Genomic DNA, 14227 nt, shown 5'->3' with positions numbered 1-14227 from the left:
AGCTGTCTGATAGTGAGTCTGTTTCTGGAGGGATCCTTGAAAGGGTGGGATCCACATTTTTCCTCTGAGTAACAGTGCAGATTGACCTTATGATGGCAGTCCAGGCCAATAGTAGCATTATTTTGGCAAAGCACAATTTGAATATTATCAATGCACAAAAATCAAACAAATTTCTCTCTATATAGAACCTGACTGGATGATTCGGAGAACCTTGTGGAGACACTGCAACCCGATCTCACTGGAAATTGTATCTATTTTACAAGGTGGTGATTTCATATGGAGTCACACAATGTGAAATACAAAAAATGTATGATTTGTCGCAAAAAAACAACAAAAAAAACAGCATGAAGGTCTACTCCTAACTGTCACTTGGGCGTAAGTAGATTGTATGAAAACATAGGAATTTGTGAAAATGCATAGTAGTTTTGCAATGGGATTGTTTTGGACATTGTAGTATTGTTTCATAATTGCATCAAATTTTATGAATTGGAACCCATTTTATACAGTTTTTCTGATCATTGCAATTTATCAGGTTCTGAAGGTTGGAATATACTACTTTTGCCCAAATTTTTGGCCAAAAAATCCGAACCTGTCTGCGTATTTTGGGCAGTCGGATTTGACAGATTTCACAGGATAACGTGTGCGATGTGCACAGACTCTGATATATTTAGTTTCAGGCTATGATTCCTTCCTGTCAGAGAATATCAAATCTTTAATAACATTTGAACGTTTGATATTCTGAGCCGATTTTAGAACACATAATTTTTTAATTTGTCACAAGGCGTTTGTTTCTGTGTGAGTCTGTGGTGTTCGGAACGACTTCAAAATTAGCGTGTGATCACCATTTTTACCACTGTTACCATTTACAACGTCGGCATTTGTGTGATACCTAGCGTTTTAAAATCCATCCTTTAGCAGATTATTAGATTATTAGGGTTATTTTTATACTTAACTTTTTGTTTGATTATTTTTGATCAAATATTGGGTTTTCTTTTACAGAGCCATGTTGACTATTGCAAAGCTGAGGTAGATGTTCAGTATAACTAATGTGTCTGTTTGAATTTGATGTGTGGGAATGTTTTGCCTTTGAAATGTCAGAGTTGAAACCTTTCAGAGCTGCTGGGATCATTTACAGGTCAGTTACACAATGAGGAAGTTTTGTTCAGCATTGGGTGTGCCTTTGTGTTCTTGCTTTGTTTACTGAAGCCCTGAATGAATTTTCTAGAGGTTTTCGACATTGAAACTCTGAGCATCCACCCAACATTTCAAGCAACCCACGAAGGCAATAGAAACAAGATCATACAGCAGCATCTCATTAGCAACGACTAAACATGAGAATAATTATTTGCTTAATATATTTTCAGCTTCTCTTGATCAGGACTGGCAGAAGTGTCTGAGGAGTATCTGTCAGCAGAGTATGTTTCGTGAAGGCAATGCAAGACATAAGCTCTCGCCTCAGTGCTGTAAGCCCATAAGATTTTCTTCTCAGAATCGAGGGTCTGTGTTTTTCAGAGATTAAAACATGTTATGCTTCCTAAAAGTTTTGAATACTCTGAGGTTTGACCCTCAATGTCAGACGCATCTGCATGCTTTGGCTGAAAACTCTTGGATTGTGTGGTATTTGTTGAAGTTATCGAGGAAGGAGATGTCCTCCTCGTATGCGGTGGGCCGACAGCAGGGGCTGTGGCGTGCTTTGTCCTTCTGGTCCCTTGTTAGCAGCCGCGAGCGCTTCATGAACGCCAGCGTCAGGTCATAGTTTTTGCGGCTAGTGGAGCACTTTCCACTGCAGTAATGGAAGACTATAGTCTCGTCACTGACGTATCCCAACCCCAGCTGGCTGACAGTCACCTCCACCTCCTGCAGCGAGCAGGGTTTGGATCGCTTTTTTGCCCGTTTAGTCCTTTTGCTCTGCTGGGCATTTCTGCGGGCTTTCCTTTCCACCAGTGTCCCAATGACCTGCTTCAGCTCGCCCTCTGTGAAGCTCTGGAACATCTTCATTACTGAAATTGAGGAAAAAAGCAGGGTTAATTATTTTCAGTGTTTAGCATGGCAAAAACATTAGCATTATTTTAATTGTGTATGCACACTTCAGTGGTGCTGCTTCTAAAAGTACTTTTTTCATTCTTTTATCCCATAGGGATATTAAAAAGCATTATCGTCGTCGTCGTGACGTATTGTCAAGTATGGTGACCCATACTCGAAATTGGTGCTCTGCGTTTAACCCATCCAAGTGCACACACACAGCAGTGAGTAGTGAACAAATGCACACACACACACACACACCGTGAACACACACCCGGAGCAGTGGGCAGCCATGCTGCAGCGCCCGGGGAGCAGTTGGGGGTTCGGTGTCTTGATCAAGGGCACCTCAGTCGTGGTATTGAGGGTGGAGAGAGCGCTGGACATTCACTCCCCCCACCTACAATCCCTGCCGGCCGGGGACTCGAACCTGCAACCTTTCGATTACGAGTCCGACTCTCTAACCATTAGGCCACATTAGGCCATTATAAGCCATGAAGCAAACCAGTCAGCTACAAGGAGAACCACAACATTGATTTGAAGCAGAAAAAGTATATGGAAATCTGTATATGAAAAAGTAAATGAGCAATAAGCAAAAACCAGGTCCGCATATCAAAACCAGTCCAATTACTAATCAAAACTAGACCAATCATGTTTCTTCCACAGTTTTCCCCTTCTGTTAAGAGTCTGCTCCGTTCTGGAGAGGTTTCTTTAACCCACAGACTTCAAAATAACCCGCAACAATAGCATTAAAGTAGCCCAATTTCGCAGTAAAATGATGGACTTGGCAATAGAGGGTGATACGGGAGTGGATTTTCAAACCTCTCCCGTCCAACTCCCACAAAAAAAAAAAAAATCTCGCCCCGTCCCAATCCCGCAAAAAAACTGGGGGAAAATCCCAGAAGAATGACTCCCAATCCCTCCCACCCCTGTGTTGTTGTTTTTTTGGGGGTTTTTTTTGGCCAGAATCTGTCAGTTACAATAAAAATACAGTACAGATCACAGTGTGCCCACCTTAGTTGAATAAAAATCCAAAATGTATTTTTTTGATATTATATTGAACTGAAAGCCAGCTTAATGCACAGTGTGCACATTGCACACACATTGCTAACACACACATTTTTTATTTAAATTTTTTTCATTTGAAAGTAGACATTTCACTGAATAAACTCAACTAAATTGAGGTCATTTGTTTTTTAATTTTATTACTGACTGTGTACTTGTCTTTTTTTGTAAATTCAATTCAGTTTGAAATCAAATTTGAAAGCATGTTTCTTGTGCTGTAAGCTTTTGCAACACGTTGACCCTATTTTAAAGACACAGAATGAGCAAATGTTTAAGATTTAGATTTTTATAATGGTAATTGATCAATGTTTATATGTATGTAAATAAAAGCTTATATGAAAATCTGTTCATCATATAATGCGAACGTGTCTTTTTAGAAGATTTGGTTTAAACCACTCAAAGCTTGAAATGATTGCCTTGAAAAAAAATGGATGGACAAAAAAAAAATTGAGATATTAAAATATCTATATGACAGTATACAGTATGTGGCAGTTTTGCCAATGCTATAAAAAATGATTGAAGTCGTCATGAAATAAAAAAATGACCCTATACTTACTTTTTTTTAGTGCACATTACCATGTGGTGAATAATTAAACCGTGCAAGTCAATACACCGAAAAAAAAAATACTCTTAATCGTAATCTTTAATCAAAAACTGAAAATTTGCTTCAGCTCTGGAATGGTGTTCTCGCTCTGATGACGTCAGTTTGAAGGCTTGGGGAGAATCCTCATTAAGTCAGGCTATAAGGACGGCAGTTTCTAGGTCAATGCCTCTACTTGTTTCATTCAAGAATACTATCTCTACAGCCATTTATGAGCACTATTTAATTACTATTTAATACTACATATTTAAGCTAAGCTTATAAAAATTAGTTGTGCACACTACAGTCTCCATATTCACAGTGCCTCAGACACTAATATTTTAGCTGAAACACTGTCAGGCCATCTGGGTTGTCAGCATGGAGATAAAGGTTAGCGTTAGAATTTTTCAGTATAACATGACATCGTGGGTTTGTTGTTTTCTTGGGGCGTCTGGCAGAGCGTTAGGACCCAGAAGCGGTGAAGCATGATGTCAGACGTAACAAGCAGATATTCTTAACCACTTAAGTGTGAATCTGCTAAGAGCAAGAGGTGGAGAGTATGTGTGCCACAATAAAACCCCACCTTTTACTCAATATTCTGTTTCACTTGAAAATGCATCACAACACTGAAGTCCGTTGCAACTTCCGGTTCATGGGGACCTTAATATTGATATTTTTCAAGGTATTGAAGGTAGAAATAACTGTATCAAGATCACTAATTCACGTTGTCTACTTTATTACGTTAAAAGTGGGTTTTGTTCAAAGCAGTTATTATCCACATAGATCTTTTATATGAATGAATATTTTTTGGTAAATCATTAAATATCGCCAGCTAAAAAGTAACTGTAGTAGTTTTTGAGAAGAGTAATTTGTACTTTTACCATACTGTTTTGACACCAGTACTTTTACTTGTAATTATTTCAGCAATGTAACAGTACTTGTGCTGAAGTACAAATTTTCAGTACTCTTTCCACCACTGGAAATTACCAATTTAATTACAAAGTTAATGAGCCAACTGTTTAATAAATGCAACTGAAACACAATCTCATTGATTATAAATACAACAGAATCAGAGTCCGTGAATTACATATTAATTTAATAGAGATTCATGAACGTTTGTATGTGCGTAAAGTTGTTCATACATAATATTTATGTTTTAGATGCTGTCAGCATGTCAATATTTTAGTGTGGTAGATATACATATGAATACCTGTTTGAAAACATTTTTTTTTTTCAGTTCTAGTTGGTTACCGCAGTGGCATAAATGTACAAACTATAAAATGTTTAACTTCAGGGAATATTGGTTATCAGATTTAGAGTTACGTGGAATTCTGTTTGTGTGAAGTTGGATTGAGCCTGATGTCTGGGAGGCCTGCATGCTAAATGCAATCTGATGTAAACAATGATAGGCTACGCTATAATGAACCGCTGTCACAACACAAGAGAACATAAGTGCTCGTCATGATCTTACATTCTGATACGAGAGAGTTTCCTCTGTCAGCTGATCTGGCCCTCCGTTGCCGCCCACCTGCCACAACGGTAGATGAATTGCTTGGTGTAAATGAAGATGATGGAGGTGAAAGTGATGAGGATGAAGCTCTGCGGTGGGGAGGAGGGGGCGGGGCTTGGGGAGAGGTAGCGGTTTTAAGGACGAGCAGGGGTAGTGCAGCACCACAGAGAATCAGGCCGATGACAGCAAACTTCCATAACTTCATCTTAGAATGAGGAGAAGCATTGGGCCCCTGCAAAACAAAACAAACCAAACATCCATCACTCAAAACCAAAAAAAACCCCCACTGTTTTAATGTTTGCTATTGTATTGAGGTTTTGGCCTCACACATTTAGAAAAGTGAAGCAAGCCAGAAACATTAGATATAATTTTAATTTAGTCAGATTACTCTACAACTGAATGGCTGTCAGTGGAGAAAGATGCTTTTGAAGCTACATCAACTAGTAGTCACTAGAGTATTATTAGACGATCTGCTTAATATCTGCTAACACTTTATTTTGATGCTCCCTCAGAAGACATTCTACTGATTGTACGTAACTTTGCAAGTAGCCTATGTTAACTTTCTCTACTAATGCTAACCCTACAGACTGATAATACTCTAACGAGAGTTAGTTGACAAACTAATGAGAGTTTAGTTAACATGTAGTTGCAAAGTTACTTCTTGTTAGTAGAATATCTCAAATAGGCTATCGTCCCCATAATGGTCAGCTGATTGAAAATAGACCATAAATCAGGCCTAATTCAGTCCATAGTAACTGAATGCTCGACATTCACAAGCCATTTCAGAGAATGAGCTGGCAAATTAATATTAGCATTAGTATATATTGTCTTTTTATTTGAGATATGAAGCTTACATCATAAAATATTGGGAATACGTATGTAAATTATTTATTGAATGACGTAATGTTCTGCAAAACTCTGCCACTTAAGGGGGAATTTGTGTGAGCGGATCATAGCAGCTTTGGCACTTATTGCTATGAGGTTGTTACTGTTGCAAAAAACACATTTTGAAAGTCCACTGAAAACATATCTTCATATATCTTTGATGTAGATACAGTATATTGAAGGTACACATTATTTGGCAACATGTTTGAGCAATCAAATCAACGTGAAAACGACACATGCTATGGTGTTTCTTATTTGTGGTCTATAACAAAATTAATAAATTAGATTACCTGGTCAACATACACATTTAAAGAAGCCGCTGCTTGCCACTTGAAAAACAGTCGTCATGTGCTAATGCCTGTTATAGCGCCCCTTGTGGCAATGCTAAAAAAGATGTATTTCAGTGACGGAAGAACTAAAGCTTGTGTCGCTTATTTCTTATTTCTTGTGCTTGGGTAGATTGTGTTTTATGCATTACATACATTGTTGAAATAAGTAATTAATATTCTATTTTTTTTCCCACATCTTTTTTTAGCTGCATTCATTCAACCATTAGTGTGAGTCTTTGCCAAAAAATGGTAGACAGGAGGAGCGGCTGAGAAAAACCTGTTTGAAAACAATTGTTTTTGTCAATTTTGGTTTGGTGACCACAGTGAAGCGCAGAAATGACAAAGTTTAAACCTGAAGCAGATTTTGAACTTAAAAATTTGAACTATTTTTGTTATCAGATGGAGTTTAGCATTAAGATTCTGCTCATTGTGATTACCACCATGTGTGAGTTTGTTTAATTTTGCGCTGATCAGATTGACTTGAGACCATGGAAGACCTATGGCTAGACAGCTTGTACCAGCGCAAACCCTCTTAGCAGGTCAGGATTTACTGAAGATATGCCATGAAACATGAAAATGAAACAGTGTTGACACATTTTAGGAAAGCAATGATGCTTAATTCACGTACTTGGGTGGATTTTGTTCCTCAAATTGCATTTATAAAATGAATTCCATATAAAGTTAATTCCACTGTGATTCTGATTGATCAGGAATACTTGTAATTAGATTAAATTAAATTTTTAAATATTTGTAATCACAATAGTTACTTTTTTATTGATTACACGATTACATATTATTCATACTGTAGCAATAAATTATTCATAGTTTATTGATTCTCCCTAACTGCTCTTTTTCATCTTTTAAATGTTCCTTTCTTATACAGCTCACCACTTATTTACACTCAGAAAATCTTCCAGTTTTGTGGACATTTACACAATAACCAGTCATTAGTCAGGTGGCGACACTGCATTCGACCAATGAATTTACAAAAATAATTTCAGGTTTAAGAAGTGTTTCAACATTGCATCAAGCACAGTAATATCATGGTCAGTAAATCACTTGTAAGTGTGGGCAGGTGCTAAAGTCCTGCTGGAAAAGGAAATCAGCATCTCCATAAAGCTTGTCAGCAGATGGAAGCATAAAGTGATCTAAAATCTCCTGGTAGACGACTGCATTGACTTTGGACTTGTTAAAACACAATAGACCAACACGTCACGGCACACCAAATCATCACTGACTTCTGAAACTTCACACTAGACTTCAAGCAGCTTCGATTCTGTGCCTCTCCAGTCTTCCGCCAGACCTTGTTTTCCAAATGAAATGCTAAATTTACTTTCATCTGAAAAGAGGACTTTGGACCACTGAGCAACAGTCCAGTTCTTTTTCTCCACAGCCCAGGTAAGATGCTTCTGACGTTGTCTCTGGTTCAGAAGTGGCTTGGTAGCCCTTTTCCTGAAGACGTCTGAGCGTGGTGACTCTTGATGCACTGACTCCAGCTTCAGTCCACTCCTTGTGAAGCTCTCCCAAGTGTTTGAATCAGCTTTGCTTGACAGTATTCTCAAGCTTGCGGTCATCCCTGTTGCTTGTGCACCTTTTCCTACCCAAATTCTTCCTTCCAGCCAACTTTGCATTTAATATGCTCTGATACAGCACTCTGTAAACAGCCACACCTTTCAGTAATGACCCTCTGTGACTTACCCTCTTTGTGGAGGGCGTCAATGATTGTCTTCTGGATCATTGCCATGTCAGAGATACCCGGAATTTATATTGTATGGATGGTCATTTAATGAAACTCAAATGTAAATATTCAAATATTTTGAGAGACTGGATTTTTTGACTTTCATGAGCTGTAAGCTCTAATCATCAAAATTAAAACAAATAAAAAACTTTTGAAATGTTGTACTTTACATGTAATGAATCTAGAATATCTTAAAGTTTCACTTTTTGCAATAAGTTACCAAAAAGATCATTTTTTTCACAATATTCAAATTTTTGAGATGCACCTGTATTACTATGTCTTTGGAAGGTTTTTGTCTTTCAAACACATTAAAATGAATATTATTTACATTTTATTCTTTATTATTTACTAAGTATTTACATATAATGCAGTGATTCCCAAACTTTTTTGTATTCCTTCAACTAATACATTTACTTGAAGTACTCCTGAGATTTAAAAATAAATATTATAATCGTTAAATATCACATTTGCATGTTCACGTATTTCTGACATTGGTCACATGATGTCCAGGTAAATAAATAAAATATATATATTTTTTAGTGTTTTATTCTGATTGATGTTATTTTAAAATGATTCATTTTAATTTTACATTTTTAATAAAAAATAATTAATTATTTGGTTTTTATTAAGCTCACAAACCTCCTGTAGTTCCTTCAGTTCGGGAAACCTTGATGTAATGCAATGTTTAATGCACTTCATGTTGTTAATTAGTATTTTTTCATACTCTTTGTATTTTTATATCAATATGGTACAAGATGATCCAGTGTAGTGCTGTCAAACGATTAATCGCATCCAAAATAACAGTTTTTGTTTACATAATATATGTGTGTGTGCTGTGTATATTTATTATGTATATATAAATACACAAACATGCATGTATACATTTAAGAAACATTTTGTTTGTAAAGTAAATATATGTATATATGAAATCATTTATATAAATATATACATGTAAATATTTTCAAAATATATGCTGTATGTGTGTGTTTATATATACATAATAAATATACACATATATTATGTAAACAAAAGCTCTTATTTTGGATGTGGTTAATCACGATTAATCGTTTGACACCACTAATCCAATGTGATAAATGAGTTTGGTCAAAAGTAATCTAAAAGTAATTAAAAAGTAGTCTGATTATATATAACATTCACTTTTTCTTTCTTTTTTTTTAGCTGCACTGATGTTTGACACAACTGTTATTCTCAGAAACAGTCCAAGGACAGCAGTCCAACAATTACAGAACTGCAGCACTAACAAAAGCCAAGCCAAACCAAATGAAAACATCTTCGATTGTGTATTCAGAATCTTTCAGCTACATATGACTGTCCTCGTGCAAGCCGAGTTGTTGCTCCAAAGATTTCATTCACAGATGTTTGCACAAGTGGTTTGACCATCCGTGGCTTTTCTGCTCCTCTGTTGATCTAATTCCGGTTGTAGGTCTCGGAGCGCACAGGTGTGGATTGTCCAGCCGTGTTATGTGGCTCAAATCCTCTGTATCCAGAAAATACAAAAACTGCCACGTGCTCCCAAAGTGGTCTTGTTAATGTTTTATTTTAATGTTTTATCTATCAGAGGGGGTTCAAATGGGAAGTTCCAAGCATAACGGGTTGTGTTTACACTCGGGTGTTACACTGATCATCACAAGCTTCTCCTTTGGCAACTTCACGGTACACACGAGAAGTATATTAGTAGGTTTTCTTCAGTGATTTTCCTACATCCACACAAAGATTTATTTTCCCCTTTTTGCTCTCTTGAACACAGGTTTAATCTGTTTTTAGGATCATAGCCTGATATTGTTACAGGACTAGAATCAATACAGTGGTAGTACCAAGGTATATTACTCTGTATCAAAGTAATGATACAGAGTACATTCATATATTCAGTTGTATTAAATATTACCTTGTTAGGTACTACCATTTAATTGACACCAAGTAATTCAAAGAATGAAAGATAACACTTTACAATATGCCTCTGTACTTAATACATTAGTAATCATGAACGCCCTTGTGAAAAATATTTAAGCATACTTTTAAAGAAGTACTTATGGAAATAATATACTTTAAAAGAATACACTTAAGTGTGAACTGAATGTAATGTTTTCAGATGCCTAATTACATGTTATTTTCAATAAAGATGTATTATAGTTATAGTAATTTCTATTACATGCAGTCAGCTGAACTTTGGTGCTTTTTGACACACTTAAGTACATCTTTATTACTTTATAAAATATGGTTAAAATGTAAAGTGACAAGCATTTATGAAAAAAGTCCAATATACTTGAATGTAATTTCTATTAAATCTTTGTCATGTATGTATGTATGTGTGTGTGTGTGTGTCTGTGTCCGTGTGTGTATGTATGTGGGGGAAAAAAAATGATTTGATCCCCTGCTGATTTCGTACGTTTGCCCACTGACAAAGAAATGTGCGGTCTATAATTGTAATGGTAGGTTTATTTGAACAGTGAGGGACAGAATAACAACAAAAAAATCCAGAAAAACGCTTTTCAAAAAAGTTACAAATTGATTTGTGTTTTAATGAGTTAAATAAGTATTTGATCCCCTATCAATCAGCAAGCTTTCTGGCTCCCAGGTGTCCAAAGACACCTGTCCACAGAAGCAATCAATCAGTCAGATTCCAAACTCTCCACCATGGCCAAGACCAAAGAGCTGTCCAAGGATGTCAGGGACAAGATTGTAGACCTACACAAGGCTGGAACGGGCTACAAGACCATCACCAAGCAGTCTTAGGAGAAGATGACAACAGTTGGTGCGATTATTCGCAAATGGAAGAAACACAAAATAACTGTCAATCTCCCTCGGTCTGGGGCTCCAAGATCTCACCTCGTGGAGTTTCAATGATCATGAGAACGGTGAGGAATCAGCCCAGAACTACACAAGAGGATCCTGTCAATGATCTCAAGGCAGCTGGGAGCATAGTCACCAAGAAAACAATTGGTAACACACTACGCCGTGAAGGACACCGCAAGGTCCCCCTGCTCAAGAAAGCACATGTACAGGCCCGTCTGAAGTTTGCCAATGATTCAGAGGAGAACTGGGTGAAAGTGTTGTGGTCAGATGAGACCAAAATCCAGCTCTTTGGCATCAACTCAACTCGCCGTGTTTGGAGGAGGAGGAATTACCCCAAGAACACCATCCCCACCATCAAACATGGAGGAGGAAACATTATGCTTTGGGGGTGTTTTTCTGCTAAGAGGACAGGACAACTGCACTGCATCAAATGGATGATGGACGGAGCCATGTACTGTCAGCGTCAGGGCATTGAAGTCAGCCAGGGCATTGAAAACGGGTCGTGGATGGGTATTCCAGCATGACAATGACCCAAAACACACGACCAAGGCAACAAAGGAGTGGCTCAAGAAGAAGCATGATAAGGTCCTGGAGTGGCCTAGCCAGTCTCCAGATCTTAAAGGGATACTCCACCCCAAAATGAAAATTTTGTCAATATTCACTTACCCCCATGTCGTTCCAAACCCGTAAAAGCGTCGCTCATCTTTGGAACACAATTTAAGATATTTTGGATGAAAACCGGGAGGCTTGTGACTGTCCCATTGACTGCATAGTAAATAACACTGTCAAGGTCCATAAAAGTATGAAAAGCATCATCAGAATAGTCCATCTGCCATCAGTGGTTCAATCTGAATTTTATGAAGCGACGAGAAGACTTTTTGTATGCAAAGAAAATAAAAATAACATTTATTCAACAATTCGTCTCCTCTCTGTCTCTCTGTGTCAGTCAGTAAGGGTTTCTTTAAGACTGCAAGGGAATAATGTCAAAAATACCTATAATGTCAAAAAATTAATGATCAAATATGTACTATTGTGTTGACATTTTATTGACTAAAAATGCATTAGGACACGTCCATCTCGAAGACGAGTTCGTTCAGAATCAGCTACATATAGCAGGTCGGCTGACTTGATTTCCTTCTCATACATTCCTGTAGCGTCGCAGTGTATTCCCTTGTTGAAGCCTAGCGTCCATTGACTTCAATGGGGCTGCTTTGAACAGTTTTGTTCAGTGCTTCGAAACTAGACAGTCATTGGATAAATGCTGCGATTATGTCCCGCCCCCGGACACTCAGCGTCTCTGGGGGTGACTACGGGCTTCTGCGTGATGATTGGAGGGTCTGTCGAAAGACTGCATCTCCTTTTGATTGACAGCGATTGTGTACTATAAAAAGTCGCTGACGCTGAAGCTATTCGAGCTCAGTCTCATAGCGGATTTTGCAAGCGTAGTCGAAAGACAAACTGCTGCAACCTATTTCTTGGTATTTGCTTGGCGAAATTGCTAGCCAATTTTCATCATACATTTCACACAATTATACAACACATTCCTTGTTTCAGTTTAACCTAATTCCCACATTTCCTCCGTCGAGTTTTATATATTTTTCTTAGATCGTTTGTTCATTCATTCATTCATTCATACACTAGGCTAGGCTAGTGTCGTAGGGGTGAACTAGCCAGCTAGCAAACTGCACATGATGGCAGACAGTGCTAATATTGTCGACCTGATTTTGGCGAAGCTATTTGAAAGTCTTCCTTACATAATGTATATTTTCAATTTCAATGTCAAATTATGGTATATTGTATGTGAATTAAATAACAACAACTACATGCAGCTGCCATGGTTAATGTCTAAACGACATACTATTAGAAGTATTTTTTTAGTTTACTTGACCTACTTTAAATATTAGCCAGCTTCCATTAACACACAAGGAAATTCAGTTCAAAGTATGATTTGTTTTTACATGAGTTCTTATTAAATTGAGTTAAAATATCTGTTTCTTTCTGCCATAAACAGTGTTGGGGGTAACGCATTACAAGTAACGTGAGTTACGTAATAATATTACTTTTTTCACTTGCCTTTAAAACACTACATTCTTACAGGAATTATAGTTATTGATTCCATTCCCATATGATTCTGTAAGAAAAGCTGCTGGGGGAACCAAACAATTCAGCAGCTGAAATCAGGAAATACCGAGGCCGGTCTTCCAGAGACTAAGAATTAAACCAGACCACACTCACTCAAACGCTTCAGCAGACGTTATAAGAGTGCACTGGGTAATACTACTCACTGCTTCTGGTCCAGGAGAACATGGAAAGAGGAAGATGCATGGACCGGAACATAACAGGGTTTTGTGTAGATGTGCCATGCTTTTCTTGCCAAAGCTTTGCTGTTTTATGCGCCAAAATATCATATGGCAGTAACAGCAAAACATGCCAGAACATATATAAAAAGTCTGTTTGAATTACAATCAACTGTTGTAGGTAAATGTACTTGTTTCATAATTCTAAAAAGAGACTGAATAATGTCTATTTTCATTTTAAAGGGATAGTTCACCCCAAAATGAAAATTCTGTCATCATTTACTCATCCTCGATTTGTTCCAAACCTGTAGTTTCTTTCTGCTGTTGAATGTAACAGAATATATATTATGAATAATGCAAGTAACCAAACAATTTCTGGTCCCCATTGACTTCCGTATAGTATTTTTTTTCCCCCCATAATATGAAAGTCTGTGGGGACCTGCAACTTTTTGGTTAAACACATTCTTCATAATATTTTCTATATTCAACAACAGAAAGAAATTCTTACAGGTTTGGAACAACTTGAGGGTGAGTGAATGATGACAATTTTCATTTTTGGGTGGACAATATCTTTAAAATACCAAACTTTGTTATTTGTTTGATCTAAAATCTAGTTTCATGGATCCAGTACAAAGCACTTTGAATAATGAATTTGTTTTGAGCTGTGCAAAGAGACGGGTTAGTCGGGAATACAGTGAACTGCATTTCCAAAAAATACAGTGTGTTGCCTCTCTTTAAGTCTCATTGGACTGTGGATGCTTAGAATATGTTGCAGTAAAAGTCAGCAAACGAAATAGAATAATAACATATACTCTTGACTATTTCTGCCATATAAAGACAGTAGTCTATAGTGATTATAATTAACATAATTTAAGAACAACAGAAGTTAATAGGAGGTCTTCATAAAAACATATAGGCTACTAGTTAGTGTGTGCGTGTGTAAATGTGAAATTCAAATGTGAGTAATGATGATTCATAACCTCAGTTCAT

At 37.1% G+C, this 14227-nt stretch overlaps 1 protein-coding gene across 1 annotated transcript; it reads right to left on the bottom strand.

Moving 5' to 3' along the window:
* Positions 1-1572: 1572 nt before the first annotated feature.
* LOC306857244 (uncharacterized protein) lies at positions 1573-5412 on the bottom strand (the record flags this gene model as incomplete). Its single annotated transcript, XM_079397076.1, has 2 exons — positions 5136-5412; positions 1573-2000 (listed from the first exon to the last, which is right to left on the bottom strand). Exons 1-2 carry the CDS (start codon positions 5377-5379, stop codon positions 1573-1575), a joined length of 672 nt encoding a protein of 223 aa, XP_079253202.1. The 5' UTR covers positions 5380-5412.
* Between the last annotated feature and the right edge of the window lie 8815 nt (positions 5413-14227).

This window comes from Barbus barbus, assembly GCF_936440315.1.
Source record: "Barbus barbus genome assembly, chromosome: 37".
Classification (NCBI taxonomy): domain Eukaryota; kingdom Metazoa; phylum Chordata; class Actinopteri; order Cypriniformes; family Cyprinidae; genus Barbus; species Barbus barbus.
This window is presented reverse-complemented; position numbering and strand designations above follow the sequence as displayed.